This window comes from Mercenaria mercenaria, chromosome 4 (genome assembly GCF_021730395.1).
Source record: "Mercenaria mercenaria strain notata chromosome 4, MADL_Memer_1, whole genome shotgun sequence".
Taxonomy (NCBI): Eukaryota; Metazoa; Mollusca; class Bivalvia; order Venerida; family Veneridae; genus Mercenaria; species Mercenaria mercenaria.
Window position 1 is genome coordinate 63,424,061 of NC_069364.1, and position 22,143 is coordinate 63,446,203.

The following is a 22,143-nucleotide window of genomic DNA, read 5'->3' on the forward strand; positions in this document are numbered from 1 at the left end:
ATCTGAAGTAATCTAGACTATCGAGCATCATAATGCGATAACGGAGTTGAGAAGATTTTAGAGTTGCTATCAACAAATTAACTTTTGTTTTAGATCTTGTAGCTATCAGGCTTCTTCATGGCTCCATTTAAATTGGATTTATTATATTTTTGGTAAAAAATCTCAGAACGAGTACTACAGCAAATTCCACTTGCCAGGAGCTGACTTCTACTCGTATTTACGAGCGGGCAAGTGGATTTTTCGAGCCCCAATATATCACTATGCAGACAGCTGTAACTTACCTTTAGGTTCTGGTTCCCGTTCTTCACAGATAGTACTGACAGAATCTGTGTCTCCGGTATCGTCTCCATTCATTATGGGTTCGGTTGTCATCATCTTCAAGTGTCCTGCCAATTCTTCCGGTAAACCCCAGGTAACTTCTCCATTCATTTTTGCTGTACCAGCTTGTGTTGTAACAGTACCTGCAGACTCTTTGACTGCGTGTTTATTGTTAGTGCCATTTGTTAACTGTTGTCTAGCAGAGTAAGCAGCACCATAAGAATTGTAATAACCAGCATGAATTGGGGTTTTCGGAACATTAGCCGACGTTGTAGATTGTTTAGTTGGAGCACCAGAATTTCCATTTGTTTTGGAAGCTTGTTGTGTGGGTTTCACATCACTTACACCATTATTTGATTGGTTCTTTGGGACAGTGGTTGGTGTAGAATTGGTACTGTTAGAATCTGGTGTTACAGATAATCCATAGGTTACTGTTTCCAAGAAGGATAGGCTTTTGTCTTGAGTACTTGGTGAATTAACATATTCTCTTTTGTTTACATCTGTGTTTCCTTGCACATTCTTGTCATTTAAACGTGTTGCACTCGAACTGTTTGTCTGAGACACACTAGAGTTGCTGTTAACACTAAATGGTGTATTAGAATTTGAAATCTGATCATTAGAGGTCACCATGGGAACCGTCATATTCGTGTGTGTATTCTTGCCTGTGTATGGACTTGCATGTGTAACATATGTTTGTGCTGTAGTGATAACAGTACTGGCCGGAGGAGGTGGGTGGGGCGACGGAGTTGCCCATGCTTTCATCTGAACTTTGGGTCTCTGATTTTCCTTCCCTTCTTCACTGCTTGCATAGTCAGAAGCTGTTGTTGCCATGGAAACAGCAGCTTGTTGCTGCTGATGTTCTTGTCGTTGCTTCTCTAATTCTTCCTGTTTTTGTCGTTCATATTGTTGCTGCAGCAACTGCTGTTGTTTCTGTTGCTGCTCCAAAACTTTCTGCTGCAGTTCTTTCTGTTGTTTTTGCTGCAACAACATCTGCTTTTGTTGTTGTTCTTGCAACTGTAATTGGATTTCTTTCTGTCTCTGAATATAAAACTGTTGTTTCTGCTCCTCAGATCTTTGATTGGGAGCTTGCAAAGCTTGAGAGTTGTAGGAATCAATGTTCTGAGGTTCCATATTTACTGCACTGTGTACAATATGTGAATTATTTCCATATATTTTTATTGCTTGATTCTGATCACCAGCAAAAGTCACATTTTTGGCACCATTAGCAAAATTACTATCTTCGTTTTTTTGTGTCATAAACGCATTGAGGTCACAACTTTCACGCAGTGTTTCATTTGTATCTCCGTCTTCAAGACTATCAACTGTTGAAAGACTTTCACTCCTGTCTAATCCATTAACTCCATTTGTTTCATTATTGACAACATTTTTATCCACTTCAATCTCTTTCATTAGCTGTTTATTGAATTCTCTCAAAGTGTTTTGCTGCTGTTCAAGCAGTGACTGTTGGTAGGACTCTAACTGTTGTTCAAATAAATTACGACTGTTGTTTAAGTTCCGTAGACTTTTATTATGCAGTTCTTCCTGTTTATGATGTGTACTGTGTGTAGAATGAATGCTGTGTCCTCCATTATTGACTGAAGGATGGGCATACTTATTGAAGTATGGTTTACTTAGTGGATCACTGTTCTGTCTGTAGAAGGAGGTATTCGGACTAGATTGGTTGCGGGTTCGAGCCGAACTTGCCCGAGAACTGGCTGGACTACCTCGGACAATTTTAAGGGCATCATCTAGTTGTGTGTGTATGTTTGTTCGTCTTGGTGACCATCTCCCACCTGTAAAGACAGAAATAGACGTTATGCATCAATAAATATTGATAAATCAATATTCTGCAAAGAAAATTTTACAAAAGTTTATGAACTCCAAATAGCTGGTAGAATAAGGTACATTTGAATGCATCACTACAAAATGTAAACAAACTATGTTATAGGGGATCTATGTAAATAAACATCTGAGATCTAACTTTCATAATATTTCAAGCGATGAAATGCATATTGATCAGTAAATTACCTTAAAAATCAAATTTGAGAACTATATTTCAATACTGCTTTCCTACAAGTGAAGCTTCTTTAAATATTTAAATCATTTCACAATAATAATCATTGTGTTTTATTACTGGTAGTTATCTTCAAAATCGCCATTGCACCTTCTAATATAACCAGGGATCATCCTAGGTCAAAATTTTAGGGAGAAGTGACTTCTCCCTCCACAGAATTTAGGGAGAAGTTGAGGAATTTAAGGAGAAGAATCTGCATAGCATTCAGTTTCCTGCCTATATATATCCACTTTCTATGGGTCTAGCTGTAACTTATAAACAGTAATTATTTAAGGAAATTGATTTTTGCATTATCGTTTTCATAAATTTCTAAATAAAGTATAAACTTAGCTATTAAAAAGTCGCCTTTAAATTTTTATCCGAAATTTACATGTCCGAAACAGGTGCACGATCAAAACGCTGTGAAATTTTTCAATCATATTTTGATTCTCGTGCTTTTATAATGCCTGATTTTTGCATCAACTTGTTCAGATTTATACATTTAAGTCATTTATTTATTTATTTTTTCGAAAATAATACCAAACTTATAATCATTTTTTATCCGCAGTACCCGAGCAATTCATTTACAGAAATTGACCGTAATCATGGTAACTGAAATAAATTTTGAAGTAATCTTTAACAAGAGCACCGCCTTGCGGGTGCTGACGCTCATCTGATTTTTTTTGTGTGATAGAAATATTGTCCTACCCGTGATTTTCTAAGTCTAAAAAGGGCCATCATTCTTGCAAAAAGCAGGATAGAGTTATGTTTTTTGATGTACAGTGTCCACTTATGATGGTGAAAAACTGTTGAAAGTTTTAAAGCAATAGCTTTGATAGTTTATGAGAAAAGTTGACTTAAACATAATACTCAACCAAGAAAATGATTTTCTAAGTCCAAAAGGGGCAATAATTATTGCAAAAATCAGGATGGAGTTACGCTGCTTGCTGTACAGGGTCAGCTTATGATGGTGAACAAGTGTTGCAAGTTTCAAAGCAATAGCTTTGATAGTTTAAGAGAAAAAGTTGACCTAAACATAAAACTTAACCAAGAAATCTGATATTTTCTAAGTCCAAAAGGGGCCATAAATCTTGCAAAAAGCAGGATGGAGTTATGTTTCTTGCTGTACAGGGTCAACTTATGATGGTGAACAAGTGCTGCAAGTTTTAAAGCAATAGCTTTGATAGTTTAGGATAAAAGCTGACCTAAACATAAAACTTAACCAAGAAAACTGATTTTCTAAGTCCAAAAGGGGCAATAAATCTTGCAAAAAGCAAGATGGAGTTATGTTTCTTGCTGTACAGGGTCAGCTTATGATGGTGAACAAGTATTCCAAGTTTCAAAGCAATAGCTTTGACAGTTTGGGAGAAAAGTTGACCTAAACATAAAACTTAACCAAGAAATCTGATATTTTCTAAGTACAAAAGGGGCCATAAATCTTGCAAAAAGCAAGATGGAGTTATGTTTCTTGCTATACAGGGTCAGCTTATGATGGTGAACAAGTATTCCAAGTTTCAAAGCAATAGCTTTGATAGTTTAGGAGAAAAGCTGACCTAAACATAAAACTTAACCAGGCAACGCCGACGCAGACGCCGACGCCGACGCCGACAACCGCTCAAGTGATGACAATAACTCATCATTTTTTTTCAAAAAATCAGATGAGCTAATAAAATGAAAGAATAATATGCAATTGTTGCATAAGAGCATGCTCTCGTTAAGTTTATCAGCTTTTTACACGCCGATTGAAAATTTTCAAAATGGCGGCGGCTTACAATATTATTGATTGACACTGTGGGATATTAACGCTACGATTGGCTGAAGTTTGACAGGCGAGAAGGTGGGGTTGACTATGGATTTATCGATAATTTAATCTAGAATATGCATAAAGTTTTACAACTTTAAGTAAACAGATAATAACTCGCTGAAAAACTAGATTTCGCCCGGAGGCGATAATTAGGCGAAGTGGCCGACTTTAAAGCGACGATATCGCTCAAATCGCCTTGTAGGATGATCCCTGATAACCAAGATTATCACTTGAATGTTATTGCATAGTTTTTTTTCAAACCAGTGATATATTGTATGTATGAAGTATGACAATACTAACTGCTTGACCCGCTGCCTGGCCTACTCTGTATGTGTCCTCTCTGGAACTTCTCTGTTGCCTCTTGCTGTTTCTCTCTACGTTTTGCCAGGATCTGTTGACGCCTCTTCTCTTCACGCTCAGCTTCTGACTTTCTCTTTATGGCCAGAGCTCTGAAATAACAAATGCATTACATCTGTCAGCTTCAGACTTTCTCTTTATGGCAAGAGCTCTGAAATAACAAACATGTTATATCTGTCAGTTTAAGACTTTCTCTTTATGGCAAGAGCTCTGAAATAACAAACATGTAATATCTGTCAGCTTAAGACTTTCTCTTTATGGCAAGAGCTCTGAAATAACAACCACATTACATCTGTCAATTTTTGACTTTCTCTTTATGGCAAGAGCTCTGAAATAACAAATGCATTACATCTGTCAGCTTCAGACTTTCTCTTTATGGCAAGAGCTCTGAAATAACAAACACATTACATCTGTCAATTTTTGACTTTCTCTTTATGGCAAGAGCTCTGAAATAACAAATGCATAACATCTGTCAGCTTCAGACTTTCTCTTTATGGCAAGAGCTCTGAAATAGCTAAAACAGAACATCTGTTAGCTTTAGACTTTCTCTTTATGGCAAGAGCTCTGAAATAACAAATCCACTATATCTGACAGCTTCGGACTTTCTCTTCATGGCAAAAGCTCTGAAATAACAAACACATTACATCCATCAGCTTCGGACTTTCTCTTTATAGCAAAGGATCTGAAATAACAAACATATTAAATCTAATAGTAATAATAATAATAAGAAAACTTTACTCTTGGAAAAAAATGAACAACTGTGATGAAAACATTTGCAAAATTGTTTAATTTCATAGGCATAAAATTTTGTGGTTTCGACCAAAACAGCTACTTCAAGCAATTTAATAATATTTGCAGATTTCAAAGTTAAAACATAAAATAAATACGAAATTTCTTTGCTGAAATGACAACCCCACTAAATGCCTGAAAATTATTCCACACAAATATTGATTCCACAATGCTCACAAATCATAAATAACATATTGATGTACTTTCTTTGAACTTTGATGACAAGAAAACATTGCCTTTAAATAATAAATGTTTCAATTCCAAAATGTATCCATCCATGTTACAAATGGTACCCATACCTCAGTCTTAACTGCTGTCTCAGTGCATCTTGTGCATTTAACATTTCAAATATTTTCTATGAAAAAATATGAATACACACAAAAAAAAAGCAACTACAACAATAATCTCCATGCAAAATATAAACTTCACTGCGTCAAAGAAGGCATAAAATTTGATATACCCTTGAAACTTCAAATAGATGGGCAAATTCATGCTTTAAACTGTAGAAAAACATTAAACTGAATTCTATTCTAAACCTATTTATGGTACCTAGTGTATTTGAAGCTTTATCAATAGATTATGGGGATAGAAATTTCACTTGTATAGATATATTATGTCTATTTAGGAGTGAAAAGAACTTGTCATGAAAGAAATTATCGATTCATAACAAATTATGAAAAGTTTGAATCTAATAAGAATGATAAATAAAACACACAGGACACTGGTTAAAGTTATAAATGTAGACGAACATTTCAATAGTTCATAGGAACATTATTGGAATATTCTCTATTACAAAGAATTTATAATTAAGTTTACAGAATGAATCAATATACTGTTGATTGTTGGAATACAATGCTTTTAAACTGATCTGCAAGCACATTATAAAATATATTTACTTTTCATTTTCAGCTAAAACACTACACACAGACTCAGTTAGTCTTGTCTAGATACCGGTGTGTCTGAAAAACCTACAAAAAGACGGGCATTGGGCACTTCAAGATTAACTTTAAAAAAAACTTTTCTAGCTGGACGACGGCTGGTTGGGTTAAGGTAAAATGTAATTCAGAAACAAGGAGCTGCGTTCAATAAACGCTTGATGCCCCCGGTGGCATCCTTGTCGATACGAAGCAACCTAAGTCCAAAACGAGGTCAAGGTAAACTGAGGTCAGGTGATGTTTGAAGATGAGGAATGTTCACAGGTTACATCTGCATTAGTATTAAGTCATTCTAGCAAGGCGTATTGATGCTAGACGAAACGGTCCCATTTGGTTAACCAAGAGATGGCACATATAAAGCAACCTAAGTCCAAAATGAGGTCGAGGTCAAACTGAGGTCAGGTGATGTCTGAAGATTAGGAATGTTCACAGGTTACATCTGCATTAGTATTAAGTCATTCTAGCAAGGCGTATTGATGCTAGACGAAACGGTCCCATTTGGTCAACCTCGTACGGACGGACGGACGGACAGGACGATCACTATATGCCTCCCGCATCAGTAGATGCCGGGGGCCTAAAAAACGTTTGTTGCTCTCAAGTGGGCTCAATTTGTAAAAATCACATAACTTTGAGAGTTCAAAATATGTAAGCTCTCCTTCACAAAATAGTCTATATCATATGGGATTCATTGGATGAGGATCTATAACTTTTTTACACTGCTGTATAACTTTGAAACATAATGGATATTACGAGTGAGGTTTGGTGCACCATTAACCAGCTTAAACTCCTCACTGGAACCATGCCATGGAAGTTCCCCCATGCTTGTTTATCTGTGTTTTACTTCATCTGTGTATTTTTGTGAATATTTTAGTCATGTGCACATCAATACATACACTGCTATAAAGTTTTGGCTTGATTTGTTTGTTCACCTTACCAGTGTTCCTGGATTCTATACCAGTACAAACCTGTTCTTTGCAAACCTGTTCTCCAACTTCAGAGTCAGAGGTGGAGGATGAATGATTTCAGACACAATGTCTTTATCAAATTGTCATGGAGAACATATGCCTCGCCCAGGGATTGACCCCGAGATCCATAGATTTTCGCACACCCTATTGAGCTAAGTGGGCGGGCTAGTTCTGGCTTGAGGAAGATGCATTTTAAAAATAAAATGTGCTTTTTCCTGCTGGATCTCAATTTTTTTCCTCACTGCTTTAGGAAATGTACCTTTTTATTGTGATAATATTATTAACCATATACCAAACTCTACTACAAATGAGTCATCTGTGACACTTCACAAATATTTAAGATATTGATAACCTTATTGTAACCTTTCTATATAGAGGGAACGACAATTAGGTAACCACCCTTCGGGATTTTTCTAAAGCACAGATTTAAATCATTATAAATTAAGTATCAATGCCAAACACATTGTAAATAACTTACAGTTGCATTTAGGTAGTTTTAAAAATGTAGGATTAGTAAATGCATACCCAAATAAATCTTTATCAAATAATATATATTTTATCATCCCTGCATACCAGAAATATCTGATCAATTTAAGTAGATCTATATAGTTTATCTTTAGGTTGTAGAGGGGTAATAGCAATGTTAACAAAATGGCATTTGCTTGGTATATTCTTTAAAGGTGGTCAATCACATTTAAACAACATTTAATGACATATTTTACTTTTTGTATATTCTGGTAGAGAATTATTTAAGGAACAAAAAGACCAATCACATAGAGTTAGATTCCTATTTGAAATGTATATTTTATCATTTTTATAAAATTTTGTAATTATTCCCCTTTAATATGAAAGTATATAAAAAGCTGGGTATTTCTTTTCATTTCGATACAATGTCTAGATTTACATTTGCATTTGATAGACATATCAACTATTGAACAATCTGAATCAAAATGCAAGTTTAAAAGCTGTGTGTAGCTTCTGAATTCATTTATTTCCAATCTATCTTGGTTGCGCAACCAAGATAGGCAAAGGGAGGTAATAATAATTTTTCAAACTTGCGTTTCTAATGTATTCCATCTAAATACATAATTTTTAACGCAAATATTTTACAAATATATTACAATATGTCTAATATTTATACATTTCCTTAGGCAAAGTATGTTTATCAAATTTATACTTATGATAAAATAACTCTATCTTGGTTGGGCAACCAGGATAGGAAAATGAAATTTTAAAACTACCTCCAGTGAAAATCTAATTTGTATTAAGTGTTAAGTGAACATAAATGAGTGTATTAAGGATCAGATGCTAAAGTTTCGAACAAATCTGTTACATGGCCAAAATCTGATTATCCACCTTTAAGATGACCGTGTTTCGCACTGTTTTGCAATTTTTTAACAACTTTTACCTTGCCATTTTTTCTAAATTAAATTGGTATAACTTATGGTATCTCCTCTAGCTCAAGTAGAGACAAATTTCAAAGTGATGGCAACTATACAAAACGTTTGTAGAGAACTCATTTTACCATTAATTTTGATAAAAGAATCATCAAACTATTGGTAAACAATTATAAAACACATAATAAAAATGTGAGTATCATTTTATCTAGGACTCCTCAAGTAAACGGATTCAATGATACAGAATTCTAACTTCAACATTGAAACAAGAGGGCCATAGTGGCCCTATTTCGTTCACCTGTTACCACTGCACTTGAGGACAAGAAGGTCCTCAGAAAAAATATCTAAGTCCAAAGGACAGGAACAACAAAGGGAAGAAATTTAACCAAAAAGAGAAAATTCTTACAAGGTATAGATATGTCAAAATACACCTAAAAATTGGAGGTACCATCCATGTTGTACCACAGAAAAGTGGTCTCGGTTTTTGCCAATAATAAAAAAAATACTAAAATAAGCTATTTATAGTAACGTAAAAGGGAAGATATTAAAAAAAATTATTGTAAGTGAACAAAAGAAGGATCTGCCAAATAAAAACAAGAGCACTGCAATCCATTGCACGCAGAGCAATATACACACGAAACAAAGTCATATGACCCCTAAGTGTGACCTTGACCTTGAAGTGCGCTCTGCACATTGTTTCGATGAGGTGAACATTTATGTCAGGTTTCTTTGAAATCCTTCAAGGGGTTCAAGAGTTACAGAGCGGAAGGGAAATTGCTAACTAACAGACAAACAGACAGACACCGAGGCGATAACGTAATACGTCCCTCAGGCGTATAAAAAGGAATCAAGATCTTATGGTGAAACAAGATGTGTGCAAGTTTGGTAAAAATCGAATCATAAATGAAGCTGCTATTTTGCAGACAAGGTCAAGGTAGCTAATTTTGGCCCTTTCAGGGACCATTACTCTGGAACCTATTATGGGATCTGGCTGGTTCAAAAAAGGAACCAATATCTTATGGTGACACAAGTTTTGTGCAAGTTTGATTAAATTCAAATCATAAATGAAGCTGCTATTGTGCAGACAAGGTCAAAATAGCTAATTCTGGCCCTATCAGGGGCCATAACTCTGGAACCCATAATGGAATCTCGCCAGTTCAAGAAAGGAACCAAGATCTTGTGGTGATACCAGTTGTGTGCAAGTTTGGTTAAAATCAAATCATAAATGAAGCTGCTATTGTGCAGACAAGGTCAAAATAGCTAATTTTGGCCTTTTCATGGACCACAACTCTGGAACCCATTATTGGATCTGGCCGGTTTAAAAAAGGAACCAAGATCTTGTGGTGACACAAGTTGTGTGCAAGTTTGATTAAATTCAAATCAAAAATGAAGCTGCTATTGTGCAGACAAGGTCCAAATAGCTAATTTTGGCCCTTTCAGGGGCCATAACTCTGGAACCCATAATAGGATCAGGCCAGTTCAAGAAAGGTACCGGGATCTTATGGTGATACAAGTTGTGTGCAAGTTTGGTTAAAATAAGATCATAAATGAAACCACTATCGAGCAGACAAGAAATTGTTGACGCACGGACGGACTGACTACGGACAGTGGGTGATCACAAAAGCTCACCTTGTCACTATGTGACAGGTGAGCTAAAAATAAGGTCAAATGCTGTGTTTCTGTTTTGAATTTTGCTTACTTCATTCAAAAAAAACCTTGGGGCAGACGTAAAACCTACGTAAATTTCTTCGACGATATGTAATCTAAAGAGTGAAAGTAAAATAGAGAACTTTTACCGCATGTAACTCAATACTTTTAAAAATGTGTAACTCTACCCCTTCTGTTTAAGTAGTAAATTCACTTTGAACAGCAAGAAATCGCTTATCAAATTAATTTTTTTCCATTTTTGTACAATAAATCAATCATAAGTCTTGAAAGAAGTAAAATAACTAGAAACAAGAGTACCGCCTTGCCGGTGCAGACACTCATCTGATTTGTTTGTATAATAGAAATATTGTCCTACCCATGATTTTCTAAGTCTAAAAAGGGCCATCATTCTTGCAAAAAGCAGGATAGTTATGTTTCTTGATGTACAGCGTCCGCTTATGATGGTGAAAAACTGTTGCATGTTTTAAAGCAGTAGCTTTGATAGTTTAGGAGAAAAGCTGACTTAAACATAATACTCAAACAAGAAAACTGATTTTCTAAGTCCAAAAGAGGCAATAATTATTGCAAAAAGCAGGATGGAGTTATGTTTCTTGATGTACAGGGTCAGCTTATGATGGTGAACAAGTGTTGCAAGTTTCAAAGCAATAGCTTTGATAGTTTAAGAGAAAAAGTTGACCTAAACATAAAACTTAACCAAGAAATCTGATATTTTCTAAGTACAAAAGGGGCCTTAAATCTTGCAAAAAGCAGGATGGAGTTATGTTTCTCGCTGTACAGGGTCAGTTTATGATGGTGAACAAGTGTTGCAAGTTTTAAAGCAATAGCTTTGATAGTTTAGGAGAAAAGCTGACCTAAACATAAGACTTAACCAAGAAAACGGATTTTCTAAGTCCAAAAGAGGCAATAATTCTTGCAAAAAGCAGGATGGAGTTATGTTTCTTGATGTACAGGGTCAGCTTATGATGGTGAACAAGTGTTGCAAGTTTCAAAGCAATAGCTTTGATAGTTGAGGAGAAAAGTTGACCTAAACATAAAACTTAACCAAGAAATCTGATATTTTCTAAGTACAAAAGGGGCCATAAATCTTGCAAAAAGCAGGATAGAGTTATGTTTCTTGCTGTACAGAGTCAGCTTATGATAGTGAACAAGTGTTGCAAGTTTCAAAGCAATAGCTTTGATAGTTTAGGAGAAAAGCTGACCTAAACATAAAACTTAACCAGGCAATGCTGACGCTGATCAAGTGATGACAATAACTCATCATTTTTTTTCAAAAAATCAGATGAGCTAAAAATGTAAAGTAAGGGGGAAAAAATCTGGTCCCAATAGGGCTTGAATCTACGCCCCCCCCCCCCCCCCACACACACACCAAGAATTGCAGTAAAAGTGGGTTTATGGTAGGAATTGAATACTCTTCAAAAAGGAGGTACTCTATTATGCCTCTACTACCCTACTACCTTAATATAAAGTTACACATAATTATGTGCAAAGTTGCCCACTTTTTAAAAATTTATTCTCTACCATGTGCATGGATATTTACTGAAATAAAGTTTTACTACACACATAGAAGATTCTTTTATATCTGGAGTTGAAATTCTGAATTGTCACTTTTAGACAACTTTTCATCAGTTAAATAACTGAGGTTTCCCAGTTAAAAAACTGTTCTTTTATCCCAATAGTGGCAGTGAAACTTCAAAAATGTAAATAAATGGCAACTGTATTTCCAAAATTAAGAAATATTGAGTTAATTTCAGATTGGAAAGCTACCAAATTCTAGAGTCAGTTACAGACCTCTAACTTACATAAGGACAAAACTTCAACAAGCCGTTTTCCCAAATGGGCAAGTATCACATGTGTATTTGAAAAGCCTAAGCCTCCTTCCAATTTTCTGACAAAAAGCTCTACATTAGTAAATTCAAAAGGCATCAATTCAGATGGTATAAAAGTAACTTAAACATAATTACAATACAAGAGGACCATGATGGTCCTGAATCGCTCACCTATCCCCACATGACCCAGTGTTGAACTGAGTATGACGTCGTTATTTCTATTATTTGACATAGTGACCTAGTTTTTGAGCACATGTGACCTAGATATCATCAAGATAAAAAATTCTGACCAATTTTCATGAAGATCCATTGAAAAATATGGCCTCTAGAGAGGTCACAAGGTTTTTCTATTATTTGACCTAATGACCTAGTTTTTGAAGGCACATGACCCACTTTTAAATTTGACCTAGATATCATCAAGGTGAACATTCTCACCAATTTTCATGAAGATCTCGTGAAAAATATGGCCTCTAGAGAGGTCACAACATTTTTCTATTTTTCGACCTACTGACCTAGTTTTTGACCGCACATGACCCAGTTACGAACCTGACCTAGATATCATCAAGCTGAACATTCTCACCAATTTTCATGAAGATCCATTGAGAAATATGGCCTCTAGAGAGGTCACAAGGTTTTTCTATTTTTAGACCTACTGACCTAGTTTTTGACCCCACGTGACCCAGTTTCGAACCTGACCTAGATATCATCAAGGTGAACATTCTGACCAATATTCATGAAGATCTCATGAAAAATATGGCCTCTAAAGAGGTCACAAGGTTTTTCTATTTTTAGATCTACTGACCTAGTTTTTAACCCCACGTGACCCAGTTTCGAATTTGATCTAGATATCATCAAGGTAAACATTCTGACCAATTTTCATGAAGATCTATTGAAAAATATGGCCTCTAGAGAGGTCACAAGGTTTTTCTATTTTTTGACCTACTGACCTAGTTTTTGACCGCACATGACCCAGTTTCGAACTTGACCTAGATATCATCAAGGTGAACATTCTAACCAATTTTCATGAAGATCCATTGAGAAATATGGCCTCTAGAGAGGTCACAAGGTTTTTCTATATATTTAGACCTACTGACCTAGTTTTTGATCCCACATGACCCAGTATCGAATTTGACCTAGATATCATCAAGGTGAACATTCTGACCAACATTCATGAGGATCTCATGAAAAATATGGCCTCTAGAGAGGTCACAAGGTTTTTCTATTTTTAGATCTACTGACCTAGTTTTTGATGGCACGTGACCCAGTTTCGAACTTGACCTAGATATCATCAAGCTGAACATTCTGACCAATTTTCATGAAGATCCATTGAGAAATATGGCCTCTAGAGAGGTCACAAGCTTTTTCTATTTTTAGACCTAATAACCTAGTTTTTGACCCCACGTGACCCAGTTTCGAACTTGAAGATCTCATGAAAAATATGGCCTCTAGAGAGGTCACAAGGTTTTTCTATTTTTAGACCTACTGACCTAGTTTTTGACCCCACATGACCCAGTTTCGAACTTGACCTAGATATCATCAAGCTGAACATTCTGACCAATTTTCATGAAGATCTTGTGAAATATATGGCTTCTAGAGAGGTCAAAAGGTTTTTCTATTTTTAGACCTACTGACCTAGTTTTTGATGGCACGTGACCCAGTTTCGAACTTGACCTAGATATCATCAAGGTGAACATTCTGACCAACTTTCATAAAGATCCCATGAAAAATGTGACCTCTAGAGTGGTCACAAGCAAAAGTTTACGGACGCACGCACGCACGCACGGACGGACGATGGACGACGGACGCCGCGCGATCACAATAGCTCACCTTGTCACTTTGTGACAGGTGAGCTAAAAACAATCATCAGTAACATGTGATGTTTTATGTATGTTTGCACATAAAGCTTTTTTGTTGAGGACAGTTCACTCCTTATACAACATCAATCTAGATGCTTCGAATTCTGCATCATACGTTTTGCATAGTAGGACGCTTACAATACGGGAAATGTCATATGCAGTATCTCTTACTGTGAAGTTGTTTATCTTCTTGGACGTAAAAGTTTGTAGTTTTTCACAAAAGGGCTATTTCGTTGAGTCATGAATTGGTGGATTTCCACATACTAAGATAAAAAGTGGGAATGTTTCTGGTTTGTAGGGATCTAATTGCGTAGACTGACGCAACTTCAAAATCCATGAGATTTACTTCCCCACAATTATTAATGATTTCATAGTAATTTAAGTTATTTTTGGTTTAAGTTAAACCTGACAAACAGCTCCATAAAGGAAAATATCCATTCTAAATAGTGTCAGTGAAGACTGATATGTAAAGACACAACATGATGGTCCTGAATCGCTCACCTCTTCCCACATGACCCAGTTTTGAGTATGATGTCGTTTTTTCTATTATTTGACATAGTGACCTAGTTTTTGAGCTCATGTGACCCAGTTTTGAACTTGACCTAGATATTATCAAGATAAAAATTCTGACCAATTTTCATGAAGATCCATTGAAAAATATGGTCTCTAGAGAGGTCACAAGGTTTTTCTATTATTTGACCTACTGACCTAGTTTTCGAAGGTACGTGACCCTGTTCTGAACTTTACCTAGATATCATCAAGGTGAACATTCTCACTAATTTTCATGAAGATCTCATGAAAAATATGGCCTCTAGAGAGGTCACAAGGTTTTTCTATTATCTGACCTACTGACCTAGTTTTTGAGGGCACGTGACCCACTTTCAAACTTGACCTAGATTTCATCAAGATGAACATTCTGACCAATTTTCATGAAGATCTCATGAAATATATGGCCTCTAGAGAGGTCACAATGTTTTTCTATTATTTGACCTACTGACCTAGTTTTTGATGGCACGTGACCCACTTTCGAACTTGACCTAGATATCATCAAGGTGAACATTCTGACCAATTTTCATGAAGATCTCATGAAATATATGGCCTCTAGAGAGGTCACAATTTCTTTCTATTTTTAGACCTACTGACCTAGTTTTTGACCGCACATGACCAAGTTTCGAACCTAACCTAGATATCCTCAAGATGAACATTCAGACCAACTTTCATACAGATCCCATGAAAAATATGGCCTTTAGAGAGGTCACAAGGTTTTTCTATTATTTGACCTACTGACCTAGTTTTTGACGGCACGTGACCCAGTTTCGAACTTGACCTAGATATCATCAAGGTGAACGTTCTGACCAGTTTTCATGAAGATCTTGTGAAATATATGGCCTCTAGAGAGGTCACAAGATTTTTCTATTTTTAGACCTACTGACCTAGTTTTTGACGGCACGTGACCCAGTTTCGAACTTGACCTAGATATCATCAAGGTGAACGTTCTGACCAGTTTTCATGAAGATCTTGTGAAATATATGGCCTCTAGAGAGGTCACAAGATTTTTCTATTTTTAGACCTACTGACCTAGTTTTTGACGGCACGTGACCCAGTTTCGAACTTGACCTAGATATCATCAAGGTGAACGTTCTGACCAGTTTTCATGAAGATCTTGTGAAATATATGGCCTCTAGAGAGGTCACAAGGTTTTTCTATTTTTAGACCTACTGACCTAGTTTTTGAAGGCACATGACCCAGTTTCGAACTTGACCTAGATATCATCAAGGTGAACATTCTGACCAATTTTCATGAAGATCTTGTGAAATATATGGCCTCTAGAGAGGTCACAAGATTTTTCTATTTTTAGACCTACTGACCTAGTTTTTGATGGCACGTGACCCAGTTTCGAACTTGACCTAGATATCATCAAGATGAACATTCTGACCAACTTTCATAAAGATCCCATGAAAAATGTGACCTCTAGAGTGGTCAGAAGCAAAAGTTTACGGACGCACGCAGGCACGGACGACGGACACCGCACGATCACAAAAGCTCACCTTGTCACTTTGTGACAGGTGAGCTAAAAATGGATATTATTAAAACCTGTTCAACAGAATGGCCTTCTTGATGCATTCAGTAACTGCACAAGGAACAGAAATTATTTGGTCACTGTGCACAGGACATTTGATTTACTGACCTCAAATCAATAATTATGCCATTTACCTGTCTTAAGTGATCTCTGTATCAAATGTGATCTTAAACCAAAGCATTCTCTAGTTATTTGGCAAAAACGTTCTACTGTAATGATTCAATATGACCTTTACCTTTGATCTAATGACCTAAAAATCAATAGGTGTCATCTGCTGGTCATGATCAACCTCCCTACTAAGTTTCATGATCCTAGACCCAAGAGTTCTCAAGTTATTGTCCTGAAACGGTTTAACTGTTTTGGATCACTTTGACCTTGACCTTGACCTTTGACTTACTGACCTCAAAATCAATAGGGGTCATCTGCTGGTCATGATCAACCTCCCTATTAAGTCTCGTGATCCTATGCCCAAGTGTTCTCAAGTTATGGTCCTGAAACAGTTTAACTGTTCCGGGTAACTTTGACCTACTGACCTCACAATCAATAGAGGTCATCTGCTGGTCATGATGAACCTCCCTATTAACTTCCATGATCATATGCCTAAGTGTTCTTGAGTTACATGTATCATCCGGAAACCAATTGGTCTACATACCGACTGACCGACAGACATCTGCAAAACAATATACCCCCCTTCTTTGAAGGGGGGCATAATAAAGAAACAAGATAATTTATGTCAACATTCATACCTTCTACGTCTGTTTGTTTCCACTGAGAGTTTCCTTGCTCTTGCAATAGCATCAGACTTTTCATTTACTGCCAGCGTTTTTATTGTGTCCACATGCTGACGTTCAATATTCTTGAACTGGGTACTACACAAATGTTAAGGATTTTAAGATTAAATAGGTATCAATCAAACATCTAGTTTTAATGACAAATGAATGTGTTTTGAAATGTAATGAGGGATGCGCCATCGTGTCATATGACAACAAATCTCTATCAAGCTTTGACATTTCCAATCAGCCTCGGCAAGTTGTTACAGAAGGAAGTGCCGGACTTGGATGATCCTGTATGCTGTCTTTGGCATTTAAATCAGTATCATCTGAAAGCAGACCTTTGCATGACTACATGGGAACGAATAAGTTAAATTACAATTAAATTGCCCTTTCAAATGTAATAACTTACTGATAGAATCCCAAATAAATCTCAAAGTGTAAAACTTTACATGCTGATAATACTCCTGTTATGTTTCATGCCTCTAGGTCAAAAGCATTTTAAAATATGAGTGACATGACTGTTTATGGCCTTTATGTATATTTTAGACTAAGGCAAGGGCCTTAACTCTGGTATGGCAGAGTGAAATCTTCATCAAAACCCCAGGTGTACAACTTCACATACTAAATAATATTCCTGCACTCTTCATAATCGTAGGTCAAATACTTTTTGAGATATCCAAAATATCCTCCATTTAATAATTATCTTTAATCTTATTATATTATTCACTAGGGATATGTGTTTTTTTTTTTAATTTTGTAGAAAAAAAATAGACTTGTAGGAACATTATACACATACCTCAGTTGATTAATCATAGGAACACTGCATAATGTTCATTATAAAAACATGAATAAAAACTGCTAAAAAAGTGTAGAAGTACAACCCTAATTTATAGGTGGTATCAGTTGATACCTTAGATGTATTGTCTACATCAAAACACTGTACCTTGCCACACTGGAACTGACTTTTTTCAAAACTTTGGCAGGTCAGAAAAATTAATGTCAGATCTACAGATGGCAGGTACCTGTGTTAAATTATAGTCTTCTGTCTGTAAATACCATTCTCTGTATTCTTACTGATTACAAGACCTCTAGACAGCCCTGTGTAGGCTGTCTACAGGTCTGAATATAGATAACCGGACCTCTAAAGAGCCCTAGCCAGCCACTGCCAATTAGGATATGGCATTATAGAATAAAAGTAAGTTTGGGGTATGATATGGTGTATGCTAATAATGTTTCGTAAAAAAATGCGAGTAAACGACACCACTGATTAGAAATAATACATCTATTGATAAAATACACAGAAAATGAGAAACAAGAATTTAGCAGTGTTTAGTGTTGATGTAAACATTAGAAATTTACTGATAAAGGATACGAATAAGCACCTCCGAGCATTTTGTTGTCATAAAAGTAAACCTTCCTCGCGTTTCAAATGTTCTTTACATTCTTGTTCATTTTTAAACATTGCAGTTCGTCAGTATTAAGTTAAATTCATAGATTTCGATTTTTTGACAACTGTTGGACGCCATATTGTTTTGGTTACACGATGCGCGTGGCTGAGGAATTTGTTCACTGCGCACATGTCTGAGCAAAATTTTAGAACCTAGAAAGCAGAGCAAATCCGATTGAATTAGTCCGCAGGTGCGTTGCAAATTACGCTATTTAAAAGGTTGAAGTATACTAAATCAATTCTTTATTTTCATACAACCTCATTTTCGGAACTTTAGAGCGTTTCAATGATAAGAAAACCATAAAGCCAGCTAGTCTTGTTTTCTTTAAAGAATAAAAAGATGGTGTTTATATGTTACATGTAAAAAAATCTGGGTTCTCCATCAGATCGAAGAAGTCTAAAGAATATTCTGCACAACCAACGGCTGATTATGATCTAACGAAGTGTAAGGTTGACTAGTGATCTAATTTTAACAAAAAATATTGACAGCGAGACGTCAAAGTGAGATTGAAAACAGTTCAAAGTATTAGATATACAGACAAGAGTAGTAAAATCAGGTTAATTAAACCCCTATCTTAAATTTGTTCTACAATTTATAAAGAGAAATATTCAACCTAAACTTTCTTAGAATTAAAAGAGTAAAACGACTAGGACTGGGCCTAAATCAAAAGAAAGAGCTTGAATAAGGGGTATAAGGAAACTAGTCATGTCAGCATAATAGACAAGACTGCGGCTGGCCCTGTATTGTTTGTGAGGTATCATAGCGAATGTTCATTTCTTGTGGAAAGAAATATTTGAGAATGGTAGCATTTAGAGCGTAGTATTGAATTCTGGTTACTGTGAGTGATGTTGATCATTATGGATATGTTAATATATTGATTTAAAATACAACCGTAGAAGTTTGATGATGACTATATATCTAAACTGTTCAGCATATACATAAGTAAATGTAATACTAGTAGATCTATTGTTGAAATAGGCTAAACAGTTTAGATCTATAGTTATTATCACCTCAAGGTATTTAGCGGTATCGTTGCTTTTTGATCTAGTACCATGTGGAATATAGGGGAAAAACTTAGTCAATATTTGTTATTTGCAACGCTACACACTTATCACGGTTGAATTCCATGGACCAGTCATGTTCAAGAGCGTGGAAATCATTTAATAAGGTTACCTATTATCTTTTGGGAGACAGCGAAGACTTGACTGTCAGATGTAACACAGTTTTAACCGCAAATGCCTGGGATTTTTTAAGAAGTCGGGAAGATCATTCATGTAGGAAAGAAAACGAAAAGGGCCGAGAACGAAGCCTTAGGGAACAGGCAGAGTATCTGAAGTGCAGCTGTCTACTACAACTTGTTGAGTGCAATCCTTCATGAATGACTCAATCAACAGTGATGCAACAGGATGAAATCCAGCTGTTCAAGTTTGTATTAGTATAAATGTGATCAACCTTGTTAAATGCCTCACTAAAAATTCGTAACGGTAACATCTGTTTGTTTATCACTTTCAAGGTTGTCAAAACCCTCTTGTGTGAAACTGATAAGGTCAGTTCGCAGTTATGCTGGTACTGGCTAAGTAGGTCGTTACTATTATAATGTGTCATAATGATTGAAACCAAATTTATATGCTCTATGAGTTTGCAAGCAGTGCAGGTGAGAGAGACTGGCCTTTGACTTTTGACCTTTCTTATATACGGGAGCAACCACAGTATTTTTATATTGAGGAAAAACGCCTGTTTCTAGATATAGTTTAATGATCTAGTGAGGATTGGTGATATCTCTTAGTATTTTAGCAATATTACATCAGGACCAAAGGATCGATGTGGGACAAGCTATTTTCTTACACAGTAGTTTTAAACTGAGCTGTTAAGGATTTAGATCGCATGTTTAGAATGCTTGCTTTGTCAACAGGATCAGTGTAAGTGAGAACCATGTCTTTCACAGGTGATACACCACCGTTTTCAGTCTTATTTTGCTTAATGATATCCGATGGCCATCGTTCACTAAAATATTTTATCTTAGGTATTTACTTCAAATGTAGAAACTTATCATCAATTGTATTTGACTTTACATAATGTATAATTAATTGCGTCTGTAGAGCTATGTTGATTATTAAATGTCATGCAGTAACAGCCGTTTATTAAAAAAAAAACACTTCCAGTTTTCAGTGGCTGTACACATTTATGATGTGTTTAGCTAAATATGTATATAGATTGTACTATTTTAAGACTAAAACCTAGTGCATAGTACTGCTAATACACACATTTACATGAATTATAAGTAGTAACGCGCTTTTCATGTTTTCAGATACAATGTTGGGGTTTTATATATCTTTAATTAATGTATGAAAAAAGAAGTAACTGCTTGACTAAGTAAAAAAGAGACCAATAAGTAAGTCTTATTTGAAAGATTTTGTCAGAGTGGGGTTGATATGTTGGTATTTATAGTTTGTCACGCTTTACGTATTTGCTTTAATCAAGGGAGATCAATTCATGACGAGATGTGCAGAGTGCCAAAGCGATGTAGTTCTCTTTGAACACATTCTTTTATTATAATCATTTAATTATATCTCCGTTCCGTAACATTGGACATGTAAGAAGAAGAAAACGCAGAACAAATAAAAACGCTTCAATAAAAAGAGGGCACAGTTATAAAATTTATTACATACTCGTTTGTATTCCCCGTTAAGTTACACTGATACCGGAAACGTCAATATTTTTCCATATACTGACGCCTGAATTTCATATCGGGTGCGTGACGTAATTCAGTGTGTGTCGTTGCACTATTTTTTCTATTTAGTTCAGTATTGTGTATCCTATTCAGGCTATTGAACATATATTATGATATTTACATAATATTTATACGTGTAGATGCGTATGTAATAAAAAGGTTATTATCTTTGCATCGGGAAATATGCACTCGTTCTTCAGCGAAAGAATATTGCGCTCCTAAAGTCGCGCAATATTTCGCCTGAAGAACTCGTGCATATTCCCCGATACAAAGCTAATAACCTATAAATATTTAACAGAAAGCGATTTTTTTATTTTGTCAACTTTTTATAAGCCAACTGAGAAATTAAATATAACAGAATCCGTTGAAAAACGACCATAATACACATGTATCCGTGTCAAAATCATAGTGGCACCGGGTAATAGCAACATCGGTGCAACTATGGTTAGAAGGCATACGTTAGCCGTTTATTGACCATTTTATTATGTAACTTCTCTTCATTATTATCTTGGCTTTTCATTTTTCATATTTTCCGCAAACTTACAAATATCAATAGGAATGCTTTATTCATTCAGAAAGTCATTAATGTTTGAGAATCGACCTCAAACCGATTGAGCACCCTTCATCCGCCATTATGACGTTTCTGCATGACGTCGATGTTCTGGTTACCCGGTGCCATTACGTTTACGGCGCGGGGGGCATTACTGTACATTATGGATCCATCAACCGCGAACGTAACGGTTGTTTCGATTGACCTTTTTTGTTACTATTTATAGTAAGGTATTATCCATTCAGTTTAATTTCTCAGGTATTTCTCAACTATGCAGAAATGCTCTATAAGGAACCCGAAATACCTAGTGGTGCCTAACAGAAATAGACACTTAAGGCGTCCCAAAATCACTCCAAAGTTTCAAAGTGGAATACGGTTGTAACATAAGATAATAAAAATCCAATTGTCTTAAAAAAACACTCCGTCATTTGTTTTCTATCGCTTTCTTTGGGGCACTCTTAATCCAGGTATACAGACACTAAATATGAAAATGGCACGAAAAAAAAAATAGTATCGCATAATGGTCGATTCAAATAGCCCTCAGATTTTTGCTTTGCTCTCTGGAGCTATTTCCTTTTTTTGCATTTTTTTTT

The 22,143-nt window shown here is 35.8% G+C and overlaps 1 protein-coding gene across 1 annotated transcript in view; it reads right to left on the reverse strand.

The window, feature by feature from the left end:
- The window catches only part of LOC123551937 (uncharacterized), a 34,419-nt gene extending 16,045 nt beyond the window's left edge, over nt 1-18,374 (reverse strand). The window contains 4 exon segments of the mRNA XM_045341249.2: nt 282-2,111; nt 4,476-4,624; nt 16,795-16,917; nt 18,194-18,374. Of these exon segments, the coding sequence (XP_045197184.2) occupies nt 282-2,111; nt 4,476-4,624; nt 16,795-16,917; nt 18,194-18,213 (2,122 nt within the window). The 5' untranslated portion in view covers nt 18,214-18,374.
- Nucleotides 18,375-22,143: the final 3,769 nt, after the last annotated feature.